At 56.4% G+C, this 15,872-nt stretch overlaps 3 protein-coding genes across 3 annotated transcripts; 2 read left to right on the forward strand and 1 right to left on the reverse strand.

Annotated features, from left to right (window-relative positions):
* Nucleotides 1-7: 7 nt before the first annotated feature.
* Nucleotides 8-2,240, reverse strand: C8Q71DRAFT_705292 (uncharacterized protein; the record flags this gene model as incomplete). The annotated part of the gene is made up of 2 exons (XM_047920438.1): nt 8-1,635; nt 1,691-2,240. The coding sequence occupies 2 exons, from the start codon at nt 2,238-2,240 to the stop codon at nt 8-10; spliced, it is 2,178 nt and encodes a 725-aa protein (XP_047780196.1).
* Nucleotides 2,241-4,544: 2,304 nt separating this feature from the next.
* Nucleotides 4,545-6,143, forward strand: C8Q71DRAFT_750272 (uncharacterized protein). Its single transcript, XM_047923260.1, has 5 exons — nt 4,545-4,628; nt 4,681-4,744; nt 4,802-5,041; nt 5,092-5,332; nt 5,388-6,143. Exons 1-5 carry the CDS (start codon nt 4,605-4,607, stop codon nt 5,962-5,964), a joined length of 1,146 nt encoding a protein of 381 aa, XP_047780197.1. The 5' UTR covers nt 4,545-4,604; the 3' UTR covers nt 5,965-6,143.
* Nucleotides 6,144-8,676: 2,533 nt separating this feature from the next.
* Nucleotides 8,677-13,157, forward strand: C8Q71DRAFT_686303 (uncharacterized protein; the record flags this gene model as incomplete). The annotated part of the gene is made up of 13 exons (XM_047919808.1): nt 8,677-8,937; nt 9,037-9,386; nt 9,443-10,347; nt 10,686-10,944; nt 11,640-11,757; nt 11,826-11,993; nt 12,042-12,291; nt 12,427-12,469; nt 12,528-12,630; nt 12,656-12,752; nt 12,774-12,926; nt 12,993-13,076; nt 13,129-13,157. Coding segments are annotated over 13 exons (2,820 nt in total), but the record flags the coding sequence as incomplete, so codon positions are not given.
* Between the last annotated feature and the right edge of the window lie 2,715 nt (nt 13,158-15,872).

The raw sequence follows: 15,872 nt of genomic DNA on the forward strand, positions 1-15,872 counted from the left end.
AGCAAACTCACTTCATCCACAATCGCCCGTTCCCAGACTTGTCCCGGACGACCTCCCACTTGCCCCTCCTCGTCAACCCCGACCCGTCCGGGCCATCGCTCAGCGCGTCGAGCAGGCTCTGGCGGCCCTCCCGCGTCCCCTCGCCCTCGAGCATCCACTCGCCCTGCCAGCCGGGCCCGAGGCCCGCGCCGCCGTCCGTGCCGGGGCCGACGTACGGCAGGCGCGCGATCCACACGAACTTGCGCACGACCGCGTAGCCCTGCGGCGAGTGCGGGCTGCGCACGCGCGTGGGCACGTACGTCAGCGTGAGCTGCACGTCCGCGTGGCTCAGCGCGCGCCCGGGGCGGCCGACGCGCGCGTGCGCGGGGGTGTGGGAGTCGGGCCGCATGCCGCGCGGGAGCGCGGGGAGGGAGAGGACGTGGTGTGGGTTCGACCAGGGCGGGAGGATGTGCGCGTAGTAGAACGGCGAGGGGAGCGAGAGCGGGTCCTCGAGCGGGGGCGGGGCGGGCGGCGCGTATGGCGCGAGCCCCGAGCCGTCGAAGAGGAGCCACTCCTGCTTGGGCTCCGCGTCGCCATCGCCGTGTTCCGGGACGGGCGGGACGTACCCAAAGTTGCAGACGACGTCCCCGACGGAGAGGTGCTCCCAGAGGCCCGCGTCCATGAGCTGCTCCTCGCACGCCGCGACCGCGTTGTCGTCTAGGACCGTGCACGGCACGAACGTGCGCAAGACAGGCGCGCGCGTGCGCGACGTCGCGAGGTAGAGGTCATGCGGAGACGTTCCCCTCGGTACTGCGACCGTAGGTGGTGGAGGTGGCAGCGGTCTTGACTCTCTTGAGCTCGCGCGCGGTGAAAATGTGCTGTCGCTCGACCCCGACGGTTCTGTCTGGCTCCTGCTGCTCGACGGACCGACGAGACTTGACTCGCTCGACACCGTCGTCGACGTGAACCGTCGCTTCGGCGCCTTGAGGTCGTCCTCCGACACAGACGTCACGCCCGTGCGGCGTCGCTGCTGGTCCCAGGCGCCCGGCGGCGACTGGCGCACCTGCTGAGACACGCGCGCCCAGCCCTTGACGTACTGGCTCGCGATCGGCTCCGCCGCGGGCGGGGGTGGGGGCACCCTCGGGCCGCCGAAGATTGACTTGCGTGGGACCTTGCCTTTGCGCACCGGCCGGCCGCCACGGCCGAGCAGCGCATGGAAGTCCCCGGACGCGCGGGCGGGACTCAAGGAGAGCGCGCGAGTAGATGGTTGTCCGGTGCCTGACAGCTGCGTCGACGCGCGCCTGTGTCCGAACGCGATGCTGGGCAGTGTCTCGGTCGAACCTTGGTCGCCCGGTTCGCAGTAGGCCAGTGGAGCAGGGAAGACGAGCTCGCGCATGCCGGCGAACTGCGCTACCCTTGTACCCTGTGGCGCAAGCAAGTTCATGTTGTCGTCAAAGTCATCGGCTAAGGACGATGTTGGAGCGCTGTGGACCAGTGCCTGGAGCAACAGCACGAGGCGGGAGTGCGCCTGGGTGAGGGAGACATATCTCTCTGTAGCTTGGTAGAGCTCGAACTGGTCCACATTCTGCGATAGGCGGCTGAGAATGGACAGGGAGAGCATCGGGTACTTGTGCAGCGGGAGAAACTGCGATTGGACTGTGATCGCGGAACATGAGGCCCTCGGAGATGACGATTGCAGCAGAACACGCACCGAGGAGTGTGAGGTCATGGAAGTCGGCTTTGACCCCGCGGACCTGCTGCATGTCCGCAGTGTGTGCTGCGAAGCTGTACCCAGGCACATAGAACGACAAAAGCACCTCTCTGCATCCCGGATCGCGCAATAGGCCATGTCGGAACTCTTTACACGTACTGAGGAGCGCGTGGATGTCTCCCCAGCTGGAGACGTCGAGGAGACATGCGAGAACGCGTGGCTGCTTGAGTGCCCGGCCAAGCGTGCGGCGGGAGGCGAAGGACCATGAGAGCGAGAGAGGACGAGACCGCGAGGGCCCTGCCTCGGGTGACTTGCCCAGCGTCCTGGATGATAATACGCTGGGGCCAGGTGATGCGGCGCGCCCTGGAAGGGACTCCTTTGACGGGATTGGGAGCGGCGGGAGGGGCCGTTCTTTGCCCTTGGGCGAGATGGGGGGGAGGCCGCGGTTTGTGGGACTTGGCGGCGTGGAGGAGGACGCGACAGGCGGGGAGGAGGGGTGGAAGTGGATGTCGTTGGCGGTGGCGATGGCGCGGAGGACCACCGTGGCCATTGTCGCAGACGATGGGGACGGGGAGGGGGAGGGCGGACCTTTCGGACGCGGGTCTGCGACATACATATGGCAATGGCGCACGCGCCGGCACCCCCGGCATGTCTTCATATTTAGCCCCGATGGACCGCCCACCCCGCAGCCACCTCGGCTACCAGCTGTGAGCTCATCGCGCCCACGCTCGCGACACCACCCACGACGCTCGACGCGTCCGCCGCCTGCCCGACGCGGCGGTGAGTACAAAGAAGCGAAGCCGCAGCGGGTGGCGGCCACGGACAGGCCGTACAGAAGCACGAAAATCATTTCGCGCGAAGTTTGCCACCGATCGTTCGACCTCGGTGCCTGCATCTCCGTACCCGGCGTGCGCGTGCCTCAGTGCGATCCACGCGCCCTGCAGCGTTCTCCGCCAGCGTCGCCCGCCGCACGTCGTCCAGACAGCACGGCGCGCTGCACCCGTGCGTGCCTCGTCCGAAGACAGGTCGCGGAGGCGGCGCGGTCAGCAGGCCCGCGCGTCTTCAACCCACAATACTCCGCTTCGGCGCTTTGGAGGCCGAAGAACCCATGACGTAGCGCCCTGAGCATCGTCCTCGGCACCGCCCGCCAGCAGCGGCGCATCAGCGACAGTCGACATCCTTGTCTCGAGCTTGTCAGGCCTCCAGGTCCGTGGCACCGCTCAAACACCCATGCAAGTGCTCACTCCTGTCGCAGTCGGGAAGATGCCAAAGATACGATAGATGGTGATCGGAGGAAGCAGGTACCTTCCCAGTCTCTCACCATCTGATGCACCGTAGTTAGATCGTGGCTTGCACAGGCCAATAGGAAGCCGTTTCGCCAGCTCTCACGCACAGCTTGCAGTTCCGGCCTCCGTGGGCTCTGAGCGCAACGGGCCTTCCTGTCACAGAGATCGTAAGTGCTTCTGTAGGATGCGGCATTACCTATTGAACATCAGCAGGTGGGCATAGGTGGGCATGCACACGAAGAATGATTGTGCTGCAATAGTTGTCGCTGCGCGAGCATTGCCGGTCGCATAGCTGCGCTTCGAAGCTCACAGAGCGCAGCACCAACCTTATGGGGAAGCCCAACGCTCCTTCCTTCAGGCAGGCCGACTGCGCTCGTCGTTACCGCAGGGCGCGACAAATGTTTCTAAGGATGCCAGAAATTCAACCAGCAGTTGACAGTGAGTTATGTCTGGGTGGACAGATCCGAACTCGCATCCAGGAACCTCAATAGAATCAACGGGCTCCCGGTCATCGCGCGCTGTCCGCTCAAAGCATCCAATGAAGCTGTCAGTTCCATTATAACCTCTCATGCATCGCCGTCCCCGCTCTTCTGACTCTATTTTTGAGCCATATCGAGTGCATACGTCTACCCCGGTATACACGGCAGCGGAATAGACGTTGCGGCGCGAATGCCTGATTTTATGGCGGTATAGTTCTAGTGAGTACTCGGATCCAAGCGGTGCATCCTCGGATGTCAAGGAAACGCAAGAAGATCCTATCATCCAGGATTCGTTATGGATGTGCTCACGCACGTTCTAGATGACGACAGTGAGCTCAGCGATGATTCAAAGTCGCAATCACGGATTCATCGCTGCTGCACCGTCTTACGTATATCGGACTTTGATCGAACCATTGAGGGCTCAGGTGTACGGCTGATCATCGATCATCTCTCTACATACCAGTATGTCATGAAAGGCGGAGGACTTAACCACTCTCATGTGTGCGTAAATTCGCACTCACACGGAAGGCGCAGTCTAGAGCTTCGCTGGACTCGGATTTTATCGCGTCAGATTCACTGACTTTCGCAGACTCTCAGGCTGCTGTGCTTGGGAGTATCTACCGCTCTGGTTTCATTATTGATAGCCACGGTTTCGTTCAAATAGACGTGGGTCTGTGCACTGTTCGTTGGCGCGGGACGTCCGGTGAAGTTCGAGGCACAATCCTAGTCATACATGACGACCTCAATAGGTAGATTAGCTTGGTGTGCTGGATGCGAATAAGCATGTCAGGTAGGGACTCGGAGCACGCAGACTAGATGTGGCGGCGGTAGTACTGTACTAATGACTAGCAGAGGGAAGATTAAACTGATACATGCGCATGCAATTTGACCAACTTTCTCGGCAAAAAAACAGCGCTATAAGAACACAGCCTGTACGAAATAAATGTGGATTCAACATGACGATGATGCTGCCCGACCGCCCGGACGGTTTGCCGCGAACCACTACACCTTCCAAATGGGGAGTAAACCTCGATTGTCACAGTGTCATGTCACGCCTTGCTGAGTGGTGGCCACCTTGTGCGGCGTGCGCCTCAGGCTTGTGCGCTTCATACGACCGATCACTCGTACCGGCACTACATACTGGCCAACATGTCGACGGCGGACAAAATGGATGTGAGTCGGTAGCTTGAGTCGTCAAAAGTAGTGGTATCTGACCTCTTCTAAGGATTTGGAACGAGCTATCTTCGGTGGGGAGTCCGACGACGAGTTGTCCGCGCCGGACGACGATGGTGAGTCTACTTCGCCTCATGCATTCGGTCGACCGCTCACCCCAGCAAACCTATCAGATGTCCCGCAGAAACGCGCGAAGCGGGCCTCGCCGATGGGCGACGAGGAAGAGTCCTCAGCAGACTCGGGCGACGAATACGTGCAGGAGAAGCGCGCCCCGAAGGGCAAGGCGAGGGTGACGCGGAGAAGGCGGGGCACGGGTGCGGGCGAGGACGGGGGGCAGAGGCAGAAGCAGCGGAAGAGGAAGCGCAAGCAGCAGCTGGAGGACATCGACTTGAGCCAGCTGCCGCCTGAGCTAGGTGCGTCTGTCCATAGTCGCACAGAGGAGCCAGTTGACATGCTACCGCAGCGAACAAGGTGAAACTGGACATGCAAATTGAGGCGATCCTGAAGCCAAAGAAGGCTTCGCGGCCGAAACGGAAAAGAAAGGACGATGAAGACGTACTGGACCGAGTGGCGGACGAAGAGGTCTCGCGGCTCCGAGAGGCGATGTTGTCGGCCGCCCAGGACGATGAGCAGGCCAATAGGGAGAAGCTCCCCGCTACGGCCAAGTTGCGGCTCTTGCCGCAAGTGATGGAGGTGCTACGAAAGTATGTTGCGCCCATTGGCTGCTACGGTGCCCGCGTTCTAACGTCAAGTTACAAGGAACTCGCTCGCCCAGTCCATCCAGGACAACAATCTTCTGGAGGGTGTACGGAAATGGCTTGAGCCCCTGCCGGACCACTCCCTGCCTGCCCTCGACATTCAGAAGGAGTTCTTCCCGACTCTCAAGAAGCTGGAGTACATCGACACTAGCGCGCTCAAGGAGTCCCAGCTCGGTCGCGTCGTGATCTTCTACACAAAATGCAAACGCGTCACGCCGGACATCCAACGGCTCGCAAACGACCTCGTCTCCGCCTGGTCGCGGCCCATCATCAAGCGCAGCGCGTCTTACCGCGACCGCATCATCCCGACCGCGCAGATCGGCGACGGCGACGGCGCCGCGCGCGGGCCAGAGCGGCTCAACACGATTCTCGCGCGCGCGAAGGAGAGCGATAAGAACCGCGTGCGGAAGAACGCGGTCATGATCCCGCAGCGCGAGCTCGGCAGCTACACCGTCGCACCGCGCTCGAATGTGGGCCTTTCCAAGGGCAGCATGAGCGTGGACGTCGACATCGAGCGGCGGAAGAAGAACGCGGAGCGGCTGAGGACTCTGACGAGGAAGATTCAGACGAAGTCGTGAGCGCTCGTATCCTTGTCCTTCGTCCTTCGTCTCTTGTGCCCTTGTACTGTTTTTGTCGTCCTTGCTCGTGCTATCTTATTTGCGTTGGATATATGGGCGGTGCTCTTGTTGTGGGTTCGCCTTGTACTTTCTGGGTATGCAACCGCAAACTGCCGTATCGATCATCATCGGGCGCCGTGTTCTCTCGTTCTCTTAAGGGTCGGCCGTACACCCCTCAAGTGCTCCCACCCCCACAGTGAGTGCATGCTTTGGTTCTCTGTCTTGCTCCGACTATCCGGCAGACAAGGTCGGGTGACTTGACGGCGGGGAGACGTTCCCAGACAGCTAGATAGTGATGAGCCTAGATCGCTACCGTGAAGTCTTGTCGAGGATCATGATTCATCATAGGGCCCGCTACTCGACCCTGTACATCCGGTCGGTGAGAGGGCCAGAAAATAGGAACATTCGGTGAGTCGTATTGCTGTTCGTACTGAGCAGCGGTCAACTCATATTGCTGACAGGGGTACATATTAGTGCGAAGAATTGTACGTCGGTCCTCAAAGCTTGAGGGTTGCGTATCATTCGCCTTTCTGCTTCGTACCTCCGAAAATAATGGGACCACGCCTTGAGATAATGGTGAGTAATGGTGGACTCAACAACCGCAACTCGGGACTGACGCACAAAATCTTCAATCATCGACGGCCAGAATCCGTCTGTCCGCCGTCTCAGGACTAGGAATGTAATGCCGATGAACTTTGGCGGACTGAACGGCCGGAAGTCTGAACTGGTACATCATTCTTTCCACGGCCAGCGTGCTGCGGGGCAGCCGAAAATTCTCTTTCTTGACGGGCGCCGGAGTGCACAGAATTTTCCTGCCATGGATAGCTCACCTGCAGTGCTCGTGCACTATGCTCTTCAAGCTCTAGGATATACGGACCCCGACGGCAGTAAGAAGAAAGCAGCGCAGTCGGCAGCACGGTCGAGGGTGCCTGTCACACAGAAAGGTCTGCACACGCAGTTGTATTGTTCATTGGCCGCCCTCAAAACATTAGAAGCGAGCGAACATCGACAGCCTGCTTGTTCGCTCCCTTTCGGCCATACCACAAACGAGATCATCTCTTTTTGGTCAGCAACGGAGACTAGGCCATACTCCTCCCCTTCAATAATTTTCCTTCTACGGGCGAAGGGAATTCCCCATATGCGTGGAAACGCTTTACTCAACTGGCGACCTTGATAGGCCGTTGAATGTCGGTATTAATGGCCTTGCGCCTCGAGGTGAATGTCAGGCGGGCATGCTTCCCCCTCGTCAATTTGGCTGACCCGTTTCCAGAGGTTGTAGGAAAGTGCAAGATGGCACGACGGACAGCGCAGATAATAGCTCCGGGTTCCTGGCCTTTACTCGGTCGATAAACTCTTCGCGCTGGAACGGGAGTAGTCCTTGACATAAGGGCGTGTTCATCGGTCTTCAATTACAGTATGCCGTGTCCCAGAGAAGGTACGACGGCGCTCATACGTCGCATACTATAGCGCGCAGCACTTACTTCGTGCTTCCCCGCAACTAGTGATGCGAGATACTGAGATGCACTGCAATTGCAACATATAGCGACGGACCGCACAGCAAGAACAACATAAATTCGGACTTGTTATCGACTATGTACAGCCTAAAATCTGGAGGCCGCGCGCAGTGAATCTGATTCTGAACTCGAATCGGAACAGACACGGCGCCGTTCGCTCCGGTTTCTCCTGTGCCATCGCCTATGTATATGTCTGGGCATGTCTTTCATTTCCCTGATATGTTCCCATGCGTAAATAGCATACCTGTATCTCAGTAATCATGCATGGCATCCTCGGGAGACGCGGGTTCCCTACCGGATGTCGCAAATGAATTGGAACGGCTGAGTTCCGTAAGTCATACATACACTAGTAACCTGATAACCCTCCGGGCGTGGACGGACTCCCGCCCAATTACCGGGGATTCAGCCGGCTGAGTTGCGCTGTGCACAGGACCCACCCAGATATCTGATCAGGATGGATACGGTGCATGCGCGCATACATGACATCCTTTCCAGGTACCTCCTTCTTGCCGAACAGATGATGGTGGCGCAGGCATCCTTTCGCCCCCGTTCTACGTCCCTCACCTTCGCTTTCGACACGATGTCCACACAGCGATTCACACCTCTTCCTCTAACAATCATCTGCCATGCCTGAGGGTACGACGTGGTGGTCCACCTGCACACTAGGGGGCTCCCCATTGTCCCCTCACTCGCTTGTGCTGTTGTCTTGGACTGGGTCATCTGCGATCTCGAGATGTTCGAAGGCCTTGAAGTATTTGGTATTGTCTCTTCTCAATGTTCACGCCGTGCGTTCGACTTGACGACAGGCCTGGTGAGTGATGTTCGTCGACGCCACATGAATTTCCCGCGTGAGCGGGCTCTTTGGCCCCTGCTTACATCGTAGCCCCCGAGATGCTGCTCGACGACACGTCGTGGGCCGGTCGACAAGATGGTGGGCACGGGTCGAGGCCAAGGTGCGTAGTATCTGCCCACAAATTTCGTGGGTTGCCAGCACAATCGTCGACGCGCCTGTGGCTGGCCGTGGGAGAGCTGTGCGCGTGATGGCCTGCCCTGAACGAGAACGTGGCAACGAGTCCGGCACGGACGCGGATGTTGATCGCTGCCCGTCGTGTCGTACTCTAAACCTCCATTATCTGGCCTTTTCCTCTCGTTTCTTTAGGACAGTATGCAAAGACGGCCCCCTGCTGCCGTCTCGTCGCTCACTCCCGCCATGCCGCCTCCCCTCCCCCGCCATAGATTATCCCACGCGTCTCAGGACTCGTCGCCTCGTACTCCTCCCAACTCCAACACGCCTCTGCCCTTCATGCCCGTGTCATCGCAGAAGCGCTACAGCAGCGACAGCTGGAACAGCTCGAACTATGATGGGACGGAGGATCTCGAGGCAGAATGGAGTCCGGAGCAGACGCGACTATTATCTAGGGTGAGTCCAAATTCCCATATAGCATTGGAAATCTATTCCGTCTTCCCATCTGCCATAATTCGTCACTCCGCCCTTCTCTGACCCTCCGTGCCACTCCAGACCCTCGACGCTCTTCCTGCGCATCTACTCACTCCGTTCAACGGTCCTGTACCTCCATCAAACCTCCTTGATAAGATCGCCCGCGGCGTAGCGGACGCCAAGGGGCCCGTCAATTGGCCCCATTCTCTGCGCGCGACGCGTGCGAAGATTGTCGAGCTTGCGCGAGCTCGTGCCAAGGAGACGATGAATGATGGAGCCAGTGACACTATCGCAGAAGAGGAAGGGAGTGACACCGACGAACAACAGCAGACAGCGCGCGTTGCCCCAAAACGCCCGCTGTATCGGCAGTCAAGTATGGACTTTATGCAAGCGGAAGCGCGTAATTGGGCGGATAACGACAACATCAGCCGGTGCGTGCATGGCGAATTTCATCAACCATTTTCCTTGTTGACATCAGGATTCTCAGTCTATCCCACCGCCTACAAAACGCTGACCGCTTCCTTTCGACCTCATCATTCCAATCATATGCAGCCCCTTCGTCTCGTTCGACTTCTCCGTTCCGCACTCCAGGCGGACAGCCCTTCTTTCCTTCCACGCCTAGCTCGACCACCCTTAATTCCAGCCACTCCAGCTCTCGCATCCCCCGTCTTCGGAGATCTATGTCTGACATGTCAAACTCGTCGGATTCTTTCGTCCTACCCGCCGTCGATCCTCGTATGAACCGTGTCAAGCGCAACGAATCGTTCGCCGGATCGATGTACGGGCCTGGCCAGGGCTTGAAGCGTGCACCTTCCTTTGGTGCTGTTTCGAAACGGAGCTCGGGGGCGATGAGCCTGAGCGGTAGGGACTCAGACGCTACATCATCTGATGAGGAAGAGAAGCTGCGGAGTATGAAAGCGAAGAAGGCTCGGGTCAAGACTACGTCCCCCGCCTCCACACCAACTTCTCCTGCAAAATGCCCCGAATCATCCCGAACGCGAAAGCCCCCCAAGTCGTCTCCTGCTAAGCCATCAAGAAACAGCAAGGAGACGCCGGCGCATCGCCCGACCAAGGCCCGTGCCAATATCCAGCGCAACCCCAGTATACTAGGAGGCGAGCTGCCGCACCTGCAGTCGAGCATCGAACCGCCCACCCCAGTTCGACGCACACCTCGCGCTGACCGTCAGACCCATAGCCTCTCTCCGAAGTCCCCCGATACTCCCGTCGTGGAAAGTACCCTTACTGCTACCCCTGCCAGTTCGAAAGCTCTTCGCCGCACTAAAGACAACAAGCTACCTCATCGTCCCATTGCGCGCAAGATATCCTTTGGCAGCCCTGGTTCTCCCGCTCGGGAGAACAGCTCTCGTTCCTCGGGCGCGGGCCTTGGCCTCGGTAGTGCATTCCAAATGGTGTAAGCTTGAGCTGACGGGTAGCCTTCGCCCGGATGTGCTCGCTCACCGACGGCGTTTCGAGAGTTGCTAATATGCGCGGTGGCCTTTTGTTCATCCCATTAACGGGCCGCCGCGCCCCATCTATTGCACCCCCGGTACCCAATGTACATCGGCATATACATCCACATCGCTAATCTACTGCTATATCAACAACAACACGTATCCCGGATGCTGGATATACTATCTGCTTGCTTCATCAAATCGCGTCACGGCCGACGCCCCACACCCTCATTGTTCATAACCCGCGCTCTTGCTCGCGTCGTATCATCAACGTTCCAGCAAGGGCAATTCGGTCGGCTCCCGCATCGCTCGTCGCCCTCTGTACAAATCGACCCTCCCTTCCTACCCGTGTACACAACCGCTCCTTTGTCCGGCTCGGCTCGCCCAACCTACCTGTACCTCGTCACTCGTCAAACAGCGTTACGGCATGGTCTCACAATCTGCTGTATCTCACCCCTCCTCTCCGAAATGTTGTAAGTATGCCCTCGGGCGTGTACCATATGGCTGATTGCTTCCTTTTGCCTTCTGACCCCGTTGTGTATTGCAATGGGAGTGTACCTTTCCGCCGCTCTTTCGAATTCGCTCGCTTCTCTTCTGCGTATATTTGCTGTCTCCCAGTGTAATACCTGGGATGCTTTGTCACCTTCATTCATCCGTGTCAGCTGTGGACGCTGTTGCACAGCAAGCTTTCCTTTTCTCGCGTTCCTTCATTCCCGTGTACTTCCAACCTTGGGTCTTCTATGCTGCCGTCGTGGTAAGATAGGTGTACGTGTAGCAGGATGTACAAAGCAACACATATACTGAAGCGAAGGAATACTAGACATCACCGTTACTTATCACATTGGGGACCTTGACGGACGAACGGGAGGATACCCGACCCTCAGGAAGATGTCGGACTCCAGTGTCCATGGCAGTCGGATACCGTTAGGTGTCATTGAGTCCTTCCACGAACCTCAATATGTTATGTAGTTGCGACTGAACACTTCGGAAGCATCATGCATGTTGTCTACACAACTCAGGAAAATAGGGCGGGTGTACGGGCAGCTTCGTCGTCGTGACCGTCTATTCGGAAGTCGCGCCGTCGCATACATTCCCTCAGTGTACAGGCTTTGTAGCTGACTATCGCAGTCAGCGTGACTACTTTGACGTGAATCAACACATCATATTCATTGCAATATGAGCTCGTATACACACCTGTGACAACTGTCTATCCTCATGACTGTGCGGCAGCAGCAGCGGCCTCTCTCCGCGCAGCGATCTGAGCCCGCTTCTCCGCGAGGAGCACTGCGGCCCGTTGGTCCCACTGGTATGCCCAGTATCCCGCGAAGCCAAAGAATGCCATCGACAGGGCGTGCCCAGCAAGATCTGAGAGCTCATTAGCCTCCCGGTGCGATTGGACGTGAGCGGACGAGGGTCTAGGGACGTGGCGTACTTTCGGAGATGTTGCGCTTCTGGATGGCCAGCTGGCCGACGCGTGCGGCAAAACCAAAGGTCATGCCGCCGAGTATGTTCGAGAGGAGCGACATGTCTCGTACCCGAGCGGTGAGGAGAAAGGATAGGTGTGCTGGAGACCTTCGAGTTGGACCCGTCTACTGTAACTCAAGACCTTCAAATGCCCATCAGTAACCTTCTAAGCGTGAGAATACTAGGGAATACCGAGGACATGCACAGACGCCCTCCGGGCTCGTAGGTTCGCAACCCTTTGACCATACGTACACATCTCTAGCTCAAGTGCAACTCATATCTGATTACTACACGATGGCACAAGTTGACGCAGCCGAAGAGCCTCAGCAACCAAACCCTGAGGTGCTTAAGAAACTCGACATTTCCAAGGAGAAGAAAGACGCAGGCGATCAAGCGTTCAAGGGCGGTGATCTGAAGAGCGGTGCGCACTCATCTGCAGCATGCAAGCATCTCTTTCCAGCTTTCTGAATGTGCTATCCTCATGAACAGCTCTCAGATCATACCATGAGGTATATCTTCATGCCAAGTTCGAGCGTCGGCATGATCTGACGAACAGGACTCCCGTCACAGGCGTTGATGTATTTGAAAGGGATAGACAAGTGAGTACAGACGGGAACAGGACTTGCCGTTCAGTGCGTTGACATTGCACTGCGATAGGAACGCATTGTCTCCCATAACGGCCGCCGCCACAGCTTCCCCCATTGACGGGGCCGCTCAATCAAAACAGAGGACGGAGGCAAGTAGATATACTCAGTCTACTGTAGCCAGTCTAATACTCTGCTAAGGCGGATGATATGATGGAGAAGATCTATTCCAATATGTCTGCTTGCCACCTGAAGCAAAGCAACTGGAAACGCGCTCTGGAGACTGCGGACAAGGCGGGTCGTATGAAGTGCAACTAAGGCGACAACGGGCTGACTGACGTGACGCAGGCTCTGGCATTGAACGAGGGGAACTACAAAGCTCTCTTCCGGAAGGCAAAAGCTCTTGGGGAGATGGGCCACTTCGAGAAGGCGGAGAAGATTCTTGAAGACTTGCTGAAAAAGAATGACGCAGGTACGAAGTTCTGCTCATACCCAACACCCTATGAGTGCAATTCATTCTGATCCATGGTATATAAAGATGCGCCTGCGATCAACGCTGAGCTCGCACGACTGCGCGCGATGGACAAGGAACGAGAGAAGATCCACAACCAGAAGTTCAAAGGTATGACTACTCTAAGCCAGTCTCATTGCAGAATACCGATTCTTGTCGCCAGGGTTTTTGAACCGGGAGAAGAAGACATCATCTGGGACCGATGCATAATCTCCTTGTTGCCCAAGTTTGTAGGTCAACAAGCGTGTGTCGGTCATCGTTGCAATGTTAGTGCCGTAGTCCATCTCTAGCTGTACCAAATCTATTTTCTGCTCTCATCGTAGTTGTCGTTGCATTTGTGTAGCATACGGGTTGATGTACTTTGTGTATCGGTATACCCACGCCCCTTTATGGGATGTTTGATTCGCGCTTGGGTGCGTCCGGATCCCAAGGCACGAGGCGATTGTCGTTTCGATAGACGCGCTACGCGGTAGGCCACGGGCACGTGGGCGTGTACGGCGACGCGACTTGAACGCGCTCCGACTGTGGCTTCGTCCTGTCTTCGATGGCCGTGACATTGTCCATTCTACAGGCGTACTACCCTGCAGTCGATACTTTGCACGAATGCCTTCACGGCTTCTTGGTCTTCGAAGATGGTTCATCTCTCGTCGAGTCGAACGATCCCCCCAACTTCACTGCTCTCCTTCGAAACTCTTACGTTGCACTGAATGCTCCTGTTGCAGGGAACAGGAAGATCATTGTGAAGCCGCCTATGGTACATCTCAGCGAAGTGAGCTATTCCATTCTACTTCAGGACCGATGATGCAAATGAACTTTATCAGATCATTGACAAAGCACAAGAACGACTCATACACAAGGGCAAAGGCCGTTCAGCGAATGTCGTCGCGGCAGGTTATCGCCCAGTACGTGATAGAACAGGCTGTATGACTGTACGTTGACACCTCCTAGGTCAGACAAAATGAAGGGATTGGGCGCATTGGTACACGCGCACCCCTCGTCAATTACTTCCTCAATACTATCGTGACTGCTCTACAAGCGGCGGAATGGCGCATACTGTTTGAAAGGTATGTTATCATAATGTGCCTTGATCAAGCGCATCATTGATGTATCTACTAGGATTGGCGAAGATGCAATGTTCTATCTGTTGACGGAAACGACTGTGTTCATCCCGCTTCCCAACGATTGTCTATGCCAGGTCACTGGCGAACCTATCATTCATCTCAAACCCCCACCATATGTTTTGAGTCTACATGCACCCCAGAATGTGCCTCTCTTGGAGCAGAACAAAAAGAAAGGTCTGAAGCGCAAACCCGTCGACTCGCAGCTAGAAGAGAGGCCCCGGAAGCGCTTGAAAGCTGACTCGATCGTCCGCTCAGTTTCTACGGCCTCCGCGACGAAGGCTGTTGCGACAACGGCTGTAAAGTGCGTACGTACACTTACTAACCATCGGTAGTCGCTCATGGCCCGGTAGACGAACCCCGGCCGACATCGTCATACCACGATCCCGCATATTCTACTCCTGGCCATACCTCGTCCCACAGAAGAGTACAATTGTTATTGGTTTGCCCCCAAAGCGTAGTTAGCGAAAGTTTCAACACCTCTATCATTGTGTTTGACCATGGTTCGACAGATATTCTGAACGTTATCTACCCGTCATACCACTCGCATCGCAACATCAGTGCGGAAAGTCGCGGCGATACCGGCCCACATGTACCAGTACAGCATGTGCGACATCTTGCGAGATATGTGTTCCCCCGTCAATATGGCTTGTCCCACCCATTTGTCGAAAACGAGCGGGCTGCCTTCCAGTCGCACAAGTCGGCTGACTATCTAGATAGGGAGGACGAGATCAAGGTGCGTTATTCAATCTTGGCTCCACAGGTATGCTCACTACTTTACTAGAGGGCTGGGGCGCAGAAAACCCCAAAACGAGTGAAATGTGCTCTTTACATACTCGACAAGGTGCTGTGGAAACATCGGAAGTGCAGGTACAAGGCATTGCTTGAATTAGTGTGCCCTTCCAAGGTCGAGTCTCGTGCTGACTGAAGCATGCTGTGTCTGAACTTATTCTGTAGATCCAAACCGAGGACAAATCGACTCTTGATAGCAGTATCATTCTCGTGAGTCTTCCAAACGAACTTCGTTTTTTCTTGTCGATTAGCTGTAATTGTACTTCAGGAAATGATGTCGGAGCAGTCCATCCAGCTCCGCTCACAGCCATCACTTAGGGGAGTGAACATGTCTACAGATTCCGTAGGCCATCCTATTACCCCTCATGGGGCGTCCCAGGCACGAAAACACTTCAAGTACAAACCTCGCTTCGCTGAGTTCGCATGTAGTTTTGCTGAGGTAGATATCTGGCTTCTCAGTTCGCTGTCACCGTACTGACAGTCACGACCTGAGATATATCGGTATGTGATGTTGGCCACAGACGCTATCATCCCCAGAGTCATCTGGGGCTGTAGGAAGAATCGCAGACTGATCAACGAACGTCAGTAGTCATAGATTCAATCATTTGGCCAACGCTGATACTTCCCCAGATGTCAAGTCGTTCATCACGTCCAGGCGATACGAGACAACGACCTTGCATAACATCTTGCAGGGCTTCAGTGTCACTGAATGCGACTGGCTTGCGCCCAGTAACGCACAACCGCGAGTCTCACATACGGACGCAATCAAGCGGCGCGAGCTACTCGAGGAATTCTTGTTCTGGTACTTTGACTCGTTCCTCATTCCTCTTCTGAAGGTAAGACAGAACACCACGATCATGTCTGATGTGAACTCATGATCTCCTCAAAACTAGACGACCTTCTATATTACGGAGTCATCAGCATTCCGAAGACGAGTCCTGTATTTCAGGCAGGATGACTGGTCTGCCCTGTGTGCCCCGCTCGTCGAGAGGCTAAG

This window comes from Rhodofomes roseus, assembly GCF_022264815.1.
Source record: "Rhodofomes roseus strain CIRM-BRFM 1785 chromosome Unknown C8Q71scaffold_7, whole genome shotgun sequence".
In the NCBI taxonomy this organism is placed as follows: domain Eukaryota; kingdom Fungi; phylum Basidiomycota; class Agaricomycetes; order Polyporales; family Fomitopsidaceae; genus Rhodofomes; species Rhodofomes roseus.

What these genes read in the sequence shown, in the direction of transcription:
- C8Q71DRAFT_750272 (XM_047923260.1), top strand. Translation starts at nt 4,605, where the DNA reads ATGTCGACGGCGGACAAAATGGAT. An exon ending in CGACGGCGGACAAAATGGAT is followed by an intron (nt 4,629 to 4,680) that starts GTGAGTCGGTAG and finishes ACCTCTTCTAAG; the next exon opens with GATTTGGAACGAGCTATCTT. An exon ending in CCAGCTGCCGCCTGAGCTAG is followed by an intron (nt 5,042 to 5,091) that starts GTGCGTCTGTCC and finishes ATGCTACCGCAG; the next exon opens with CGAACAAGGTGAAACTGGAC.